Raw genomic sequence first — 15,510 nt, 5'->3', positions numbered from 1 at the left:
TTACATACATTTTGGTTCTGCAGGTTCTAACGTCCTGAGACATCAGTGATGGTGACGTTGTTGGTAGAGGCTTTAAGGTCACTGCTCTCAGAGGACTCAGCTTCTAAAATACCGTTTCTAGGCATATAAGCAGGCTGTTTCGGTTCTGGAATGTCTGCAACCTCGCTGTTGAGTATAGAACACACAGTAGAAACACTTGGCCTATCATTAGCAGCGTCTTGCACACACAAAAGACCAATGTGGATGCATTTGCGTATTTCTTTCTCAAAGAGTTGGTCAAAGATCTCAGGATCTACCAGACCATTAATCTCCCCTTTGTTCCAGATTGACCATACCTATAAAAAAACAGATAGAGAAGCTTTTATGGCTTGAGAAGCTTAAGAGAGTTGAATGTAACTTAGTAGACTTAGGTAGACTTACATAGGCTAATAGAGTTGAATGTGAGTTTCTTCTTCCACTGACAATCTCTAAGAGTATCACTCCTAAGCCGAAAACATCAGATTTCTCTGAAAACAGTCCTCCCATTGCATACTCAGGTGCCATATAGCCACTGCAGGATGTAATATCAGGTACATTTACCTTCATGGGAAAAAAAAAGGAATGTAACATATGGTTAGAATGGCGTAACTTACTATGTTCCAACGACCCGTTGAGTGTTAGCTTCATCTTCATTCCCTAGGAAAATCTTGGCCAACCCGAAATCGGATATTTTCGGAATCAGATTTTCATCTAACAAGATGTTGCTAGCTTTCAGATCTCTGTGAATGATTATCAGCCTAGAATCTCTGTGAAGGTAAAGGAGACCTCTACATATTCCATTGATTATTTTAAACCTTGTCTTCCAATCAAGAAGTTTGGCTTGCATTGGATCTGAACAACAAATTAGCTTATGTTATTTGACCTGGTGATAACATTGAAACAGAGTTTGAAAACAAAAAAACAATACTTATAAATTACCAAATATATAAAAGTCTAAGCTTTTCTTTGGCATGAACTCATAGACTAACATCCTTTCTTCTCCTGCAATGCAGCAGCCAAGCAATTTCACCAGATTTCGATGTTGCAACTTGGAAATCACAACTACTTCAGTAACAAGTTCCTCAAGCCCTTGTCCTGATGCTTGTGACAGTCTCTTCACAGCAATTTCTTGCCCTTCTTGTAACTTACCCTGCAACAAAAAATATGTCAGCAGAAATTCTTGTTTCTTGTTTTCATAATCCTTAGTCATACTCACTTTGAAAACAGGACCAAAACCTCCTTGTCCGAGCTTATTTTTAAGAGAGAAGTTATCAGTTGCTGCAGCTAACACTTGAAACTCAAACAATGGTAGCTCTTTCAACTTTTCTTTATTACCACCAGCTAAAGCTTCCACTCTTTTAAACATTTTCTCTGCATCTGTTCCTTTCTTTTTCACTGAGACCGAAACCAAAGGTTTTATTAGAGTTTAAAACTAAAACTATTAAACGGTTAATCAGAAGCAAACATAAGGACATAAACTCTGATCTCTTTTCTTCATGACAATACTTCGTGCCAGAAGGACACAAACTGCCAAAACAGTAATACCGCCTGCCAACGATGTACCAATCAAAATTGGTCTCCTGTCCTGTGTTTCTATTGAGAATTGGAAAGAATTAGCAGAATTAGTAAAACTACAATCACACTAAAGTAGTAATATGAGAGAAGTCTACTTAACTGAATTCTGAATGTGCAAGACGGATAGAAAGATCCATTCCACGAGCATCCAACTCCTGTGAATCAACTAAGCTTCCATTCCAAATCATACAGCCATATCCTAAGCCATGAGCAAAAGCTATACAAGAACATGTCTGCAAACAAGTCTTTAAGCATTCTGGTTCGCTGACTTCAGATCTGCTTGCAAAGTCAGGCAATTTCATTCGCTGCAGCGTCAAAAACCAATCAGCACTCCCATTATTGTTCTGTCTTTCACACTGCAAAATGACCTTTCTTATGCATCCACCAGTCCAGTTTCCATTGTTCCACTCTCTAAGGTTCTTTGGCTTAAACCCTCTAATGCAAGAACAAAGCGGGCTTTTTCGATGATTGCAAGTCGCAAACTGGCCACATCGGCTGTAAATGTCACACTCGTTTGCCGGAACTTGTGATCCGACCGTCCAGTTTCTTCTAGCCTCACTCCAATCTCTCCGGATCACAAATCCTCTGTAATCCATGTAGAAGTGTCTCAAAGTTGAATCATTAGCATATGACATGGTGACTGATCCATTGGTGTCATCATTAACTATGAATCTATAGAGAAAGACCCCCGGATATACATCTGGTATACCATTAAACATCTGGCCGTTCCACGAGCCACTTCGCCACACTGTAGTATTGTTGTTATTATTGTTGAAAATAGAGAGCTCAGGATATGCAGCAAGAACGAGTGCAGCAGTGTAGTTCCCCGGCGAAGGATCTGAAGGGTTTTTCCAAGAAGTTATCATGGCGTTTCCTCCTCCGGCTCTTTCATTTATCCCAACCAACATATTTGGCAACCAAGAATCTGTAGGATACTTGAAGCTCTCCCAAAGATACGCATCTGTATACACCTCTTTTAGCACGAGGTTCCCTGAATCCAAAAGCTCAGCGACAGTAGAATTGGCACGGATTCGAGTAGAGACGTTAGTTGACCACAGAACACGCCTCTGACCATCAGTAACAACGACATTTCCATCTTCAGATACCGAAATAATTCCAGAGGAGTCATTGATCGGTTTATCTTTGTTGGCAACCCATATCACAGTTTCTACTGAAATGCTGTTATACCATATACCAGCATATCGACTTTTGGAATTAATAGGACTGAAGAAACCAAACCTGAACGTGCGGAAGCTGGAGACTATTGTCTCAGAGTCATTGAGCTTTCCCGAAAAGAAAGCTTNTTAAACCCTCTAATGCAAGAACAAAGCGGGCTTTTTCGATGATTGCAAGTCGCAAACTGGCCACATCGGCTGTAAATGTCACACTCGTTTGCCGGAACTTGTGATCCGACCGTCCAGTTTCTTCTAGCCTCACTCCAATCTCTCCGGATCACAAATCCTCTGTAATCCATGTAGAAGTGTCTCAAAGTTGAATCATTAGCATATGACATGGTGACTGATCCATTGGTGTCATCATTAACTATGAATCTATAGAGAAAGACCCCCGGATATACATCTGGTATACCATTAAACATCTGGCCGTTCCACGAGCCACTTCGCCACACTGTAGTATTGTTGTTATTATTGTTGAAAATAGAGAGCTCAGGATATGCAGCAAGAACGAGTGCAGCAGTGTAGTTCCCCGGCGAAGGATCTGAAGGGTTTTTCCAAGAAGTTATCATGGCGTTTCCTCCTCCGGCTCTTTCATTTATCCCAACCAACATATTTGGCAACCAAGAATCTGTAGGATACTTGAAGCTCTCCCAAAGATACGCATCTGTATACACCTCTTTTAGCACGAGGTTCCCTGAATCCAAAAGCTCAGCGACAGTAGAATTGGCACGGATTCGAGTAGAGACGTTAGTTGACCACAGAACACGCCTCTGACCATCAGTAACAACGACATTTCCATCTTCAGATACCGAAATAATTCCAGAGGAGTCATTGATCGGTTTATCTTTGTTGGCAACCCATATCACAGTTTCTACTGAAATGCTGTTATACCATATACCAGCATATCGACTTTTGGAATTAATAGGACTGAAGAAACCAAACCTGAACGTGCGGAAGCTGGAGACTATTGTCTCAGAGTCATTGAGCTTTCCCGAAAAGAAAGCTTTTTCATGAGCTAGAGAGACACTTAAGAAGAAGCAAGACAGTGCAAGAACAAGAACAAAACAATTCAAGCTCTCATGAAGTCCCATATCTTTACTTCTGTCCACTCAAGAACAGAAACTTCCTACTTTTGGATAAATCTTTTGTGAATATCGTTTACTAAAAAAAGCCAAACTCAACAAAGATCTAAATAGCAAGAGCTCAGCATTGAATGTAGCATTTAACACTGGTAGGCTACCAACCAGTGTTAGCTGATGGTGTGGTGAGAATTAAATTCTCAAGAGAAAAATCCAAATACTGTTATAGTGAAAGGTAAGTCAAGTGGAACTGTTCAGAAAAGAAGCCTATACCTCCTACAAGGACTAACTAAAGCTTAAGAGATTTTTACATATTTGATTTCGTACAGACGTACAGTGATTCGTTAAATGAAAAACAGAGAATTTTTTTACATCATGAAACAGAGCTTTTGTACATTACTAGAGCTATGAGAAATGCTTAAAGAGTTTTGAGAATTACACATATATTTTGGTTTCTGCAGGCTCTAACGTCCTGTGACATCAGTAATAGTGACATTGTTGATAGAGGCGTGAGGGTCACTGTTCTCGGAGGACTCAGCTTCTGGAACACCGTTCCTAGATATAAAAGCAGGTTGTTTCGGTTCTGGAATGTCTACAATCTCGCTGCTGAGCATAGAACACACTGTAGAAACACTTGGCCTATCATTAGCAGCTTCTTGAACACACAAAAGCCCAATGTGAACGCATTTGCGTATTTCTTTCTCATAGAGTTGGTCAAAGATCTCAGGATCTACCAGACCATTAATCTCACCTTCGTTCCAGATTGACCATACCTATAAAACAGTGAAGCTTTTGTAGCTTGAAAAATCTCAAAAGAAACTTAGTAGAGTTAAGGTAGACTTACGTAAGCTAAAAGAGTCGAGTTTGAGTTTCTTCTTCCACTGACAATCTCTAAGAGTATCACTCCTAAGCCGAAAACATCAGATTTCTCTGAAAACAGTCCTCCCATTGCATACTCAGGTGCCATATAGCCGCTGCACAATACATTAATTTTTGCGGTTTTATAACTATCTCTATGGAGAAAAGGTGCAACATATTGTTAGGGTTGAGTTACTTACTATGTTCCAACAACCCTTCGGGTGTTTGCTTCATCTTCATTCCCTGGGAAGATTCTGGCCAACCCGAAATCAGATATTTTCGGAATCAGATTCTCATCTAACAAGATGTTGCTAGCTTTCATATCTCTGTGAATGATTCTCAGCCTAGAATCTCTGTGAAGGTACATAAGACCTCTACATATTCCATTGATTATATTAAAACGTGTCTTCCAATCAAGAAGTTTTGCTCTCCTTGAGTCTGAAACACATTAGCTTCTGTTAGTGACCAATGATAACAAAAAATGGAACAGAGTTTGAAAACAAAAGTAGTGATGAATTACCAAATAGATAAAAGTCCAAGCTTTTCTTGGGCATGAACTCATAGACTAGCATCCTCTCTTCTCCTGCAATGCAACAACCAAGTAATTTCACCAGATTCCGATGTTGCAACTTAGAAATTACAACCACTTCATTAACAAGTTCCTCAAGCCCTTGTCCCGAAGCTCGTGACAGTCTTTTCACAGCAATTTCTTGCCCTTCTTGTAACTTCCCCTGAGGCAAAAATATGTCAACAGTTGTGTTGGAGTGATCAGAAATTCGTGTTGTCATAACTTTTTTAAGAGTGATATTTACTTTGTAAACCGGACCAAAACCGCCTTGTCCAAGCTTATTTTTGAGAGAGAAATTGTCAGTTGCTGCAGCTAACACTTGAAATTCAAATAATGGTAGCTCTTTCAACTTTCCTTTATTACCACCAGCTAAAGCTTCCACTCTCTCAAAAATTTGCTCTGCATCTGTTCCTTTCTTTTTCGCTGAGACCAAATCCAAAGGTTTTGTTAAAACTAAACAGTCCAACGCTTACAAGAAGCAAACATAATTTTGTTCAATTCTGACCTCTTTTCTTCATGATAATTCGTCGTGCCAGAAGACCACAAGCAGCCACAACAAGAATACCGCCTGCCAATGTTGCACCGATCAAAATTGGTCGCCTGTCCTTTGTTTCTAATAGAGAGTTGGCAATAAATAACAGAATTAGTAAAACTGTAATCACTTAAAAACTAAGAATATGAGAAAAGTTGTGGAATAATCCTCAACTGATTTCTGAATGTGCAAGACGAATATAAAGATCCATTCCACTAGCAGACAACTCCTGTGAATCCACTAAGCTTCCATTCCAAATCATGCAGCCATATCCTAAGCCATGAGCAGCAGCTATACAAGAACATGTCTGCAAACAAGTCCTTAAGCATTCTGGTTCACTGGCTTCGGATCTTCTTGCAAAGTCAGGCAGCTTCATTCGCCGCAGCCTCAAAAACCCATCAGCACTCCCATTATTGTTCTGTCTATCACACTGCAAAGGGACCCTTCTTATGCATCCACCACTCCAATTTCCATTGTTCCACTCTATAAGGTTCCTTGGCCTGAACCCTTTAATGCAAGAACAAGGCGGTTTTTTCCTAGGATTGCAAGTCGCGAATTGGCCACATCGGCGGTAAAGGTCGCACTCGGTTGCAGGAACTTGTAACCCGACCGTCCAGTTTCTCCTAGCCTCACTCCAATCTCTTCGGATCACAGAGCCTCTATAGTCCACGTAAAAGTATCTCAATGTTGAATCATTAGCATATGACATGGTGACAGATCCATTGGTGTCATCATTAACTATGAATCTATAAAGAAAGACTCCCGCATACACATCTGGTAAACCGTTAAACATCTGACCGTTCCACGGGCCACTTCGCCACACCGTACTGTTATTATTATTGTTGTTGAGTATGAAGAGCTCTGGATATGCAGCAAGGATGAGTGCAGCAGTGTAGCTCCCGGGCGAAGGATCCGAAGGGTTTCTCCAAGAAGTTATCGTGACGTTTCCTCCTCCGGTTCTTGCGTTTGTCCCAACCAACATATTTGGCAACCAAGAATCAGTAGGATACTTGAAACTCTCCCAAAGATACGCATCCGTGTTCGTCTCTTTTAGCACAAGGTTCCCTGAATCCAAAAGCTCAGCGACAGTAGAATTGGCACGAGCTTGAGTAGAGACATTAGTTGACCATAGAACACGCTTCTGACCATCTGTAACTAGGAGATTTCCATCTTCAGATACCGAAATAACTCCAGAGGAGTCATTGATCGGTTTATCTTTGTTAGCAACCCATATCACAGTTTGTACAGAAACACTGTTATACCATATGCCAGCATACCGACTAGTGGAATTAACAGGGCTGAAGAAACCGAACCTGAACGTGCGAAAGCTGGAAACTATAGTCTCAGAATCATTAAGCTTGCCGGAGAAGAAAACTCTTTCCTGAGCCAGAGAGACACTCAAGAAGAAGCTAGACAGTGCAAGAACAAGAACAAATCGACTCAAGCTATCATGATGAAGTCCCATAGCTTTAAGTACCACCCTCTCAAGAAGACAAGAACACTCCCAATTTGGTATAGCTTTTGCTTTCTTAATATATCTCCTGAGAAAAACACAAACACAACAGATCTATAAATAGCAAAGATCTCAGCATTGAATGTAACAAACTAACAATGGTAGGGTCTGGAGTAGCGTTAAGTGATTCTGTAATGTTGTGGTGAGGATTAAATTCTCAAGAGAAAAGTCCAAATATTGTTAGAAAGTCAAGTCAAGTGGCACTGTTCTAAGATGATGATGATGATGCAAGATTTGGATTCATCATTTGTTTATTAATGGCGGTCTTCGAACGTTCAATTGACCAAAATTGGCCCGTCTATTACGACTTGGTCTTAATTCACCTGAGACGAGTGACTCACTTTCACCATCTTCTACTACAAAACAATCTCACGTCACTATCAATTCAATGAAATCCAGACATTGAAGATAAAGTTGTAATAGTAAGAGAATGAATCGTCAGTAAAGGATTGATTTTTCAGTAAAGGATTGATTTTTCAGAACAAAACAATGATGAGCTCACAATTCGAATTGGTGCAGGCCACAACAGTTCCTCAAATCCCTAATTCCCCAAATTCGTCGTCTCACCATCGTCACGTTCTCTCCCAGAGAATTTACATTCCTGCTAACGTCTACGAACACCCTGCGGCACTTCTTCTAGAGAGATGTTCTTCTCTGAGAGACCTCCGTCACATTCTTCCTCTCGTCTTCAAGAATGGTCTTTATCAGGAGCACCTTTTCCAGACGAAGCTTGTTAGCTTGTTTTGTCGTTACGGCAGCGTCGTTGAGGCTGCTCGTGTTTTTGAACCCATTGATGATAAGCTCGATGTTCTGTATCACACTATGCTTAAAGGGTATGCTAAAGTCTCGGACTTGGATAAAGCTTTGAATTTTTTTGTTCGGATGAGGTACGATGACGTTGACCTTGTTGTGTATAACTTCACGTATCTTCTGAAAGTTTGCGGAGGCGAGGCAGAGCTTAGGGTTGGAAAAGAAATTCATGGGTTGTTGGTGAAGAGTGGGTTCTCGCTGGATTTATTTGCCATGGCTGGACTTGAGAATATGTATGTAAAGTGTAGGCAGGTACATGAGGCCCGTAAGGTGTTTGATAGAATGCCTGAGAGAGATTTGGTTTCTTGGAATACAATGGTGGCTGGGTACTCACAGAATGGGATGGCGAGGATGGCTTTGGAAATGGTTAATCGAATGTGTCAGGAGAATCTGAAGCCTAGTTTTATCACTGTTGTCTCTGTTTTGCCTGCTGTTTCTGCTTTGGGGTCGATGAGTATTGGTAAGGAGATTCATGGGTATGCCTTGCGGTGTGGATTTGATTCTCTTGTCAATATCTCCACCGCTTTGGTTGATATGTACGCAAAATGTGGTTCTCTGGAAACTGCTCGACAGCTCTTTGATGGGATGTTGGAAAGGAATGTTGTTTCATGGAATTCAATGATTGATGCGTATGTGCAGAATGAGAATCCTAAAGAGGCACTGGTAATTTTTCAGAGGATGTTGGACGAAGGAGTGAAACCCACTGATGTGTCTGTCATGGGTGCTTTGCATGCTTGTGCTGACCTGGGGGATCTTGAGAGAGGAAGATTCATTCATAAGTTACTGGTTGAGTTGGATCTTGATAGAAATGTTTCGGTAGTGAACTCGTTGATCTCCATGTATTGCAAGTGCAAGGAAGTTGATACTGCAGCTTCTATATTTGGGAAATTACAGACCAGAACCCTTGTATCTTGGAACGCAATGATCTTAGGATTTGCACAGAACGGACGTCCCATCGAAGCATTAAATTACTTCAGCCAGATGCAGGCTTGGACAGTGAAACCAGATACGTTTACTTACGTGAGTGTAATAACTGCTCTTGCAGAGCTGTCAGTTACACATCAGGCCAAGTGGATACATGGTGTTGTTATGCGAAGTTGTCTGGACAAGAACGTGTTTGTCACTACGGCTCTAGTCGACATGTATGCGAAGTGTGGAGCAATTTTGACTTCTAGAAAGATTTTCGCCAAGATGAGCGAGCGTCACGTGACAACATGGAATGCTATGATAGATGGATATGGGACGCATGGTAACGGGAAAGCTGCTCTGGAGTTGTTTGAAGAAATGCGAGAAGGCAACATCAAACCAAATGGTGTCACATTTCTTTCTGTTATTTCTGCTTGCAGCCACTCGGGTTTGGTGGAGACAGGACTCCAGTGCTTCCACATGATGAAGGAAAACTACGGCATAGAACCGTCAATGGACCACTATGGAGCTATTGTCGATCTTCTAGGCCGAGCTGGACGGTTGAAGGAAGCATGGGACTTTATTATGCAGATGCCCGTTAAGCCGGCTGTCAATGTATATGGTGCCATGTTAGGTGCTTGCCAGATTCATAAAAATGTGAATTTCGCTGAGAAAGCAGCAGAGAGACTGTTTGAGTTGAACCCGGATGATGGTGGGTATCATGTGCTTCTTGCAAACATATATCGTGCAGCTTCAATGTGGGAAAAGGTGGGAAAAGTGAGAGTTTCAATGTCGAGACAGGGTTTGCGCAAAACTCCTGGATGGAGTATGGTGGAGATAAAGAATGAGGTGCATAGCTTCTTCTCAGGAAGCACAGCTCATCCCAGTTCCAAGAAGATATATGCTTTTCTTGAGAAGCTGATGTGCAAGATCAAGGAAGCTGGTTATGTTCCTGACACAAATTTAATCCTCGGCGTGGAAGATGAGGTTAAAGAGCAGTTGCTGAGTAGCCACAGCGAGAAGCTGGCTATTTCTTTTGGACTCCTGAATACAACAGCTGGTGCAACTATTCATGTTAGAAAGAATCTGCGGGTCTGTGCTGACTGTCACACTGCTACAAAATACATTTCCCTTGTGACCGGACGGGAAATTGTAGTACGAGACATGCAACGGTTTCACCATTTCAAGAACGGTGTCTGTTCATGCGGAGATTACTGGTGAGATGACCTCCACCCAAAACATTGATGACCTAGTCTGAAGTAGAAGCCCTCATAGAGAGCTACAATTTGTTGTATTATAAAACAAGATGAAAGCTGATCACGAATGATGATATCTTCGCTGTAGATATATGAGCAAAGTCTCGTTTGGAATCCAGGCAATTTATTCATTTTTGCCAACTCTGTTTTTCCTTTCTTTCCCATTACATGTGAAGCTGAAAAGTGTTTGTTGTGGAATTGGTAGCGAAAAAGTCTTCTTTCTGTTTAGACTATAGGCTACAGAGAGTCAAACAAAGGCTTCTGTTGGACATGGACAGGGACACAGGGTTGATGTAAAATGAAGTTTTATATTAGAATAAGTATATCCATTTTATTTAAATGATAATATATCTAAGGACAAGATTGCATTTCCTTTTTCCGAGAGAGAAACATAAGTCATCTTTCGGGTTTATTATTGGGTTTTATGCAAAAAAAACCTCCAACTAGTTTTTTTTGCAGGAAAACCCTCCAGGTGTGGAAAATGCAAGTCAATACCACCAACTCGAAAGTCACCCGCAATACAGCCCTCTCCCGTATTGATGACGTGGCATCCGTCTATATCGTTTAAAAACGTAACAGAAATCAAAACGACACCGTTTTCGTCTTTTAAAAACGACACAAAGTCCCCTGTCGTTTTAAAGTCACAAAAACAAGATCGTGAAACATAAAATTTGATTTGGGGATTAGGGTTCATCGCTGGGTTTGATTTGGGGAAAAGAGATTTAGGTTATAGATTTCGATTAGGATTTAGGAGTTCAAAGTTTGGTCTTTTTTTTCCTCCTTCATCTCTTTCGTTCACAATGTCTGATTCATACTCTCTATCAAACACAAGTCAAGTTGAATATGAGGATGCTGAATATGGGATTCCTACAGTTTGTTACTGTGGTGAAAGGCCAAGGCTTGAACCTTCTTTTACAAGGACAAACCCAGGAAGGCTCTTCTACACATGTCAAAATAGAGATGTAAGTTTTTTTATAATTTGGTTATATTTTGCGACTATGGTTGAATTATTGTGATAAATGTTGAATTGTGGATAAATTTTATTTGAATTATGGTTTAAATATTTATTTGTAGGATGGAGAATGTCATATTTGGAAATGGTGGGATGTAGCTATGATGGAAGAACTAAGGGCACTGAAGCAAGAAACTTATGGCTGTCCTAGTTTGAAACGAATGCGTGAAATAATTCAGGTCCAAAGAGACAAGATTGCTCACCTCTATGATATCCAATCAAAAAATCAGATGGAGTTGGATAGCCTTAAGGTATTGATTGCAAATAAAAGAGATGGAATAGCTATGGAGTTGAAGAATGTGTTTGTTGCGGCTTTTGTTTTGCTTGCAATGATAATCTATTTGTTTTAGTAGAATATTAAGTAATTGCGGATGGAGATCTTTCAATTTTGATTGTTTTTGAAAGGCTCTTCAAGTAGTTTAGGTGTATGGTTTTGTATTTTGTTGGTGTATGACGTGTGTGTTAGTATGTGAAATTTGGTTTGGACATGTATTTTGGTCTGTAACAATGAGAATTTCGAATGGTCTTAACAAGATTACAAAGACAATGGTTTGGACATGTATTTTGGTCTTAACAACAAGAATTTCGAATGGTCTTAACAAGATAACAAACACAATGGTTTGGAGATGTATTTTGGTCTTAAGAAGATAACAAACACAATGATTTTTGTGAAATAAACTCAAGTTTAAAACAGACGATGGTTAAAACACACAAAAGAAAAGGTTTGTCAAACAGAAATCAACTCATAAGATTCAAAACACACACATGATGCTTTCCCTTATTTCTTCTTTCCACGTCCACGTGAAACCTCCATTTTCTTGCGTTCTCTAGCTTGATACAGACTGCTTGGTAGTATGGTGTTGTCTCGTGCATCAGTTACAGACCTCCCTACCTGAATATAGTCGTCACCAGTTACAGGACTGGTGAATACACCATAACCTTCCTGCACAATCACAATCACAACACAAATTCAGTTTTGTTTTTGGCCAAAGTAAATAGACTAGACCAACATTAATCAACATTAATAAGAATCGACAAACGAAAAGGCTTGGAAAGTCTCACTATTGGTAGATACATGGGCCCTGTGTCATACATAGGAAGTCTCTTAGGAGTTGGTTGTGAAGATGATGCATCATCATGCTGACTTTTCCGAGGCCTTCCTGGACGTCTTTTTGGGAGAGCAGATGAAAGGCTTGGAAGATCTTCTTGGGCTGGCCTTTCTAAACCAAGTTCAGTAGTTGAGGCCGATTCAAATGGTGTGTCAGCAGTTGGTTGTGATGATGATGTACCATAAGGCTGACTTATCCGAGATCTTCTTGGACGTTTTTTTGGGTGAGCAGCTGAAAGGCTTGGAAGATCTTCTTGGGCAGTAGAGGTTGATGCAAATGGTGTTTTTGCAGTAGCTGTCTTTCTTGGTCTACCTGGTGGTTTCTTTGGGCTTAGGCATTGGTCCATTCTTGCATTTCAGCTTGTTGTGGCCTTCTTCTCCACACAAGCTACAATGCTGCATAAAATAAGAACGATAAGGTCAGAAATCAGAAATGCAAATACAAAAAAGGAGAACCTAAGACATTAAGAGAGTCTTACAATTTTTGTTCCTCTTTTAGAAAGCTTGGTTCCTCCTTCCCTTGGTTCACCCTTCTCCCTCTTTCTCTTCTTCCCTGGAGGTCTTCCACCAGGCCTCTTGTAAGGAGGTGGCAAGACCCTGACTGTTGTAGTCACCTCCCATAGATTCATTCCATTCACACCACAAAGTCCATCAGCATAACAAGTCTGCAACTTCTGAGCAGTGAACCATGGAGAAATCATCTTCTTAGGATCTTGGTCAGTATTCTTCTCATGTCTAAGACAAGAAACAATGTGGCTACATGGGATCCCACTGACCATATACATTCTACAACTGCATTTGATCTCACCTCGCATCTGCACCACAAAACCTTCAATTCGCATATTAGTTTTGTAGTTAAAGTAGCCAACCTCATAATTCCCCAATCCGCAGCTCAAAGGTCTACAATTCTTTGCCAAATCAATCTGCTGGTCTAGTAAAGCTATCGCCTTAGGAGTGTACTCTCCTTTTGTTTTCTCAGCCTCGGCTCTTTTCTTTTCATTGCTCACCATAACCCTTTTTCTTATTTCTTCCAGCATCTCAACAACCGGTTTACTTCTTGCTATCCGGATTGCTGCATTGAATGACTCTCCAAGATTGTTTTCTACAGCAGCACACTTTGAGAACTCTGTAAAATAAGCCCTACAAGAGACACACCAAGTTAACAATCAAATAAAACAAAGTCATATCCGAAAAAAAAAACAGAACAAGTAAGATAAATTACCTTGACCATGGACAAAAAAGAGAAATCTTCAAGTCATTAAAAGCAGCAGGATCATACTCTTTCAGCTCTTGCATCTTTCTATCAAATTGTTGTGGATAGTAAGAGTCTGCAGCAGCCCAGAACATGTCCTCATATTCTGCTCCAGCATACTTCTTCTTCCAGTTGGCATAAACATGCCTTGCACACATCCTGTGTTCAGCATAAGGCAATACCACCTTCACTGCTGCAATCAATCCTTTTTGCTGATCACTACCTAGTGTTAGTCCATTTCCCAACTCTAAACCCAAGTCATCAACCAAATGTTCAAGGAACCACAACCAGTTTGGCGTATTCTCACAATCCACAATCGCCCAAGCTACAGGAAACATCTGATCATTGGGATCTCTTCCACATGCAACTAATAACATTCCTGTCATTCTCCACTTCAGAAATGTTCCATCTAGATGGAGGATCTTTCGACATGCTCTCTTCCACCCATTTTTTAAAGCAGCAAAGCACACATAAAACCTATGGAACCTACTTTCCCTTACCTCACATTCAACTGTGGATCCAATATTGCTTCTCTTCAGCTCAGCAACATAATCGAATAACCTAGCAAAAGACTCTTCTTGCTCTTCATCAAATGTCTTAAGACATTTCAGCCGTGTCCTCTCACAAATTGTCCAAGGCACATTGATGTTGCGTCTAAGAAGCTTCTGTTGTAATTGATTTGCTGAGAACTCTGGATTTAGTCTGAATTCTTCTATGTAGAGATCAGCAATCCGAGAGTTAGTCAGCAATGACACGACCCCTTGCCAAGTACAATTATGCTCATCATTTAACGATCTGATTACTACTCTATTAGAACTGCTGTTGATAGTTGCTGAAATCCTCCAAGGGCATTTCTTTCCAGAGCAAATAGCAACTACACGTTTGCCATCTGACTTCTCATATTTGATGTCCCTCCTCTTCTTCACAGCATATCTCGTAACAGCTCTTTTAAAGGAATCAATTGTATTGTACTCATCACCAATACAAAACTTTCGATACTTGCTCTCATCTACCTCAACATGTGGACTGTCATCATCACTATCGCTGTAAACAATATCTTCAAACTGAACTTCATCATCTGACTCAGAGCCACTACCACCACTAACTTCACCATCAACCAATGCTTCATCGTCTGACAAATACCTCAACGCATTAGTATCAATGTGCCTACCTATATAAGGATCATCTTCCCGAACAATAAATAAGGTTAATGCACCAGCTCCAACTGCATAATGAACCGCTTTCTTCAACACTTCATCGTTATCAATATCTTCTTTCTTACCAGGCGTTTCAAGTGGAAACCAAGACACTTTCTTCATGTTGTCTTCATACTCGAGGAGTTCCGAAAGAAGCACCAGAATCATACGTAAGCTGAATGATTCAGCTGATACCAAACCCACTTTATGTCTCTCTCCTCCAAGATATTGGTCCTCAGCTGACCAATATCCACCAACATGCATAAACAAATCAAAACTGAACCAAAAAAACAAAAATATTAGAATTCTAAAATTTTGCACATATCAAAATGAATGGACAATAACAATTGATACTCTCAAAATCATCAATTCTCACCTCATCGTTGCCCTCCTTTGATTCCCCAACACTCAAATCAATCTTCTCCCCGAATCGTTTCCCTTCAACTCAAACTCAACCCGATTAATTGCCCTTCACCTCTTCGCTCTAACAGATCCCTAATCGCAATAAAACAAAACCCTAATCAAACCCAACAATGAACCCAACGATGAACCATAATCAAATCGAACAGAACCCTAATTCTCTAAGAGATCTCAAGAAACCATCTCTTTTTCCCCAAATCGAGCCCAACAATGAACCCTAATCGAACATATC

The 15,510-nt window shown here is 40.5% G+C and overlaps 5 protein-coding genes across 5 annotated transcripts; 2 read left to right on the top strand and 3 right to left on the bottom strand.

The window, feature by feature from the left end:
* LOC104755375 (G-type lectin S-receptor-like serine/threonine-protein kinase At1g11300) lies at nt 11–4,071 on the bottom strand. The gene is made up of 8 exons (XM_019239323.1): nt 3,711–4,071; nt 1,694–2,832; nt 1,504–1,611; nt 1,235–1,413; nt 958–1,168; nt 633–870; nt 421–550; nt 11–335 (listed from the first exon to the last, which is right to left on the bottom strand). The coding sequence occupies exons 1-8, from the start codon at nt 3,857–3,859 to the stop codon at nt 27–29; spliced, it is 2,463 nt and encodes an 820-aa protein (XP_019094868.1). The 5' UTR covers nt 3,860–4,071; the 3' UTR covers nt 11–26.
* On the bottom strand, nt 4,140–7,447 carry LOC104755376 (G-type lectin S-receptor-like serine/threonine-protein kinase At1g11300). The gene is made up of 7 exons (XM_010477743.2): nt 5,980–7,447; nt 5,779–5,886; nt 5,518–5,696; nt 5,226–5,436; nt 4,906–5,143; nt 4,692–4,821; nt 4,140–4,620 (listed from the first exon to the last, which is right to left on the bottom strand). Exons 1-7 carry the CDS (start codon nt 7,268–7,270, stop codon nt 4,312–4,314), a joined length of 2,466 nt encoding a protein of 821 aa, XP_010476045.1. The 5' UTR covers nt 7,271–7,447; the 3' UTR covers nt 4,140–4,311.
* Nucleotides 7,669–10,622, top strand: LOC104755377 (pentatricopeptide repeat-containing protein At1g11290, chloroplastic-like). Its single transcript, XM_010477744.2, has one exon. It carries the CDS (start codon nt 7,808–7,810, stop codon nt 10,253–10,255), a length of 2,448 nt encoding a protein of 815 aa, XP_010476046.1. The 5' UTR covers nt 7,669–7,807; the 3' UTR covers nt 10,256–10,622.
* On the top strand, nt 11,091–11,652 carry LOC109129865 (uncharacterized protein At4g04775-like). The gene is made up of 2 exons (XM_019238845.1): nt 11,091–11,252; nt 11,365–11,652. Exons 1-2 carry the CDS (start codon nt 11,091–11,093, stop codon nt 11,650–11,652), a joined length of 450 nt encoding a protein of 149 aa, XP_019094390.1.
* On the bottom strand, nt 12,875–15,279 carry LOC104759174. The gene is made up of 3 exons (XM_010482131.1): nt 15,235–15,279; nt 13,633–15,135; nt 12,875–13,550 (listed from the first exon to the last, which is right to left on the bottom strand). The coding sequence occupies exons 1-3, from the start codon at nt 15,237–15,239 to the stop codon at nt 12,875–12,877; spliced, it is 2,184 nt and encodes a 727-aa protein (XP_010480433.1). The 5' UTR covers nt 15,240–15,279.

This window comes from Camelina sativa, chromosome 17 (assembly GCF_000633955.1).
Source record: "Camelina sativa cultivar DH55 chromosome 17, Cs, whole genome shotgun sequence".
Lineage (NCBI taxonomy): Eukaryota > Viridiplantae > Streptophyta > Magnoliopsida > Brassicales > Brassicaceae > Camelina > Camelina sativa.
The sequence above is the reverse complement of the archived record's forward strand: the minus strand, read 5'-3'. Positions and strand labels throughout refer to the sequence as shown.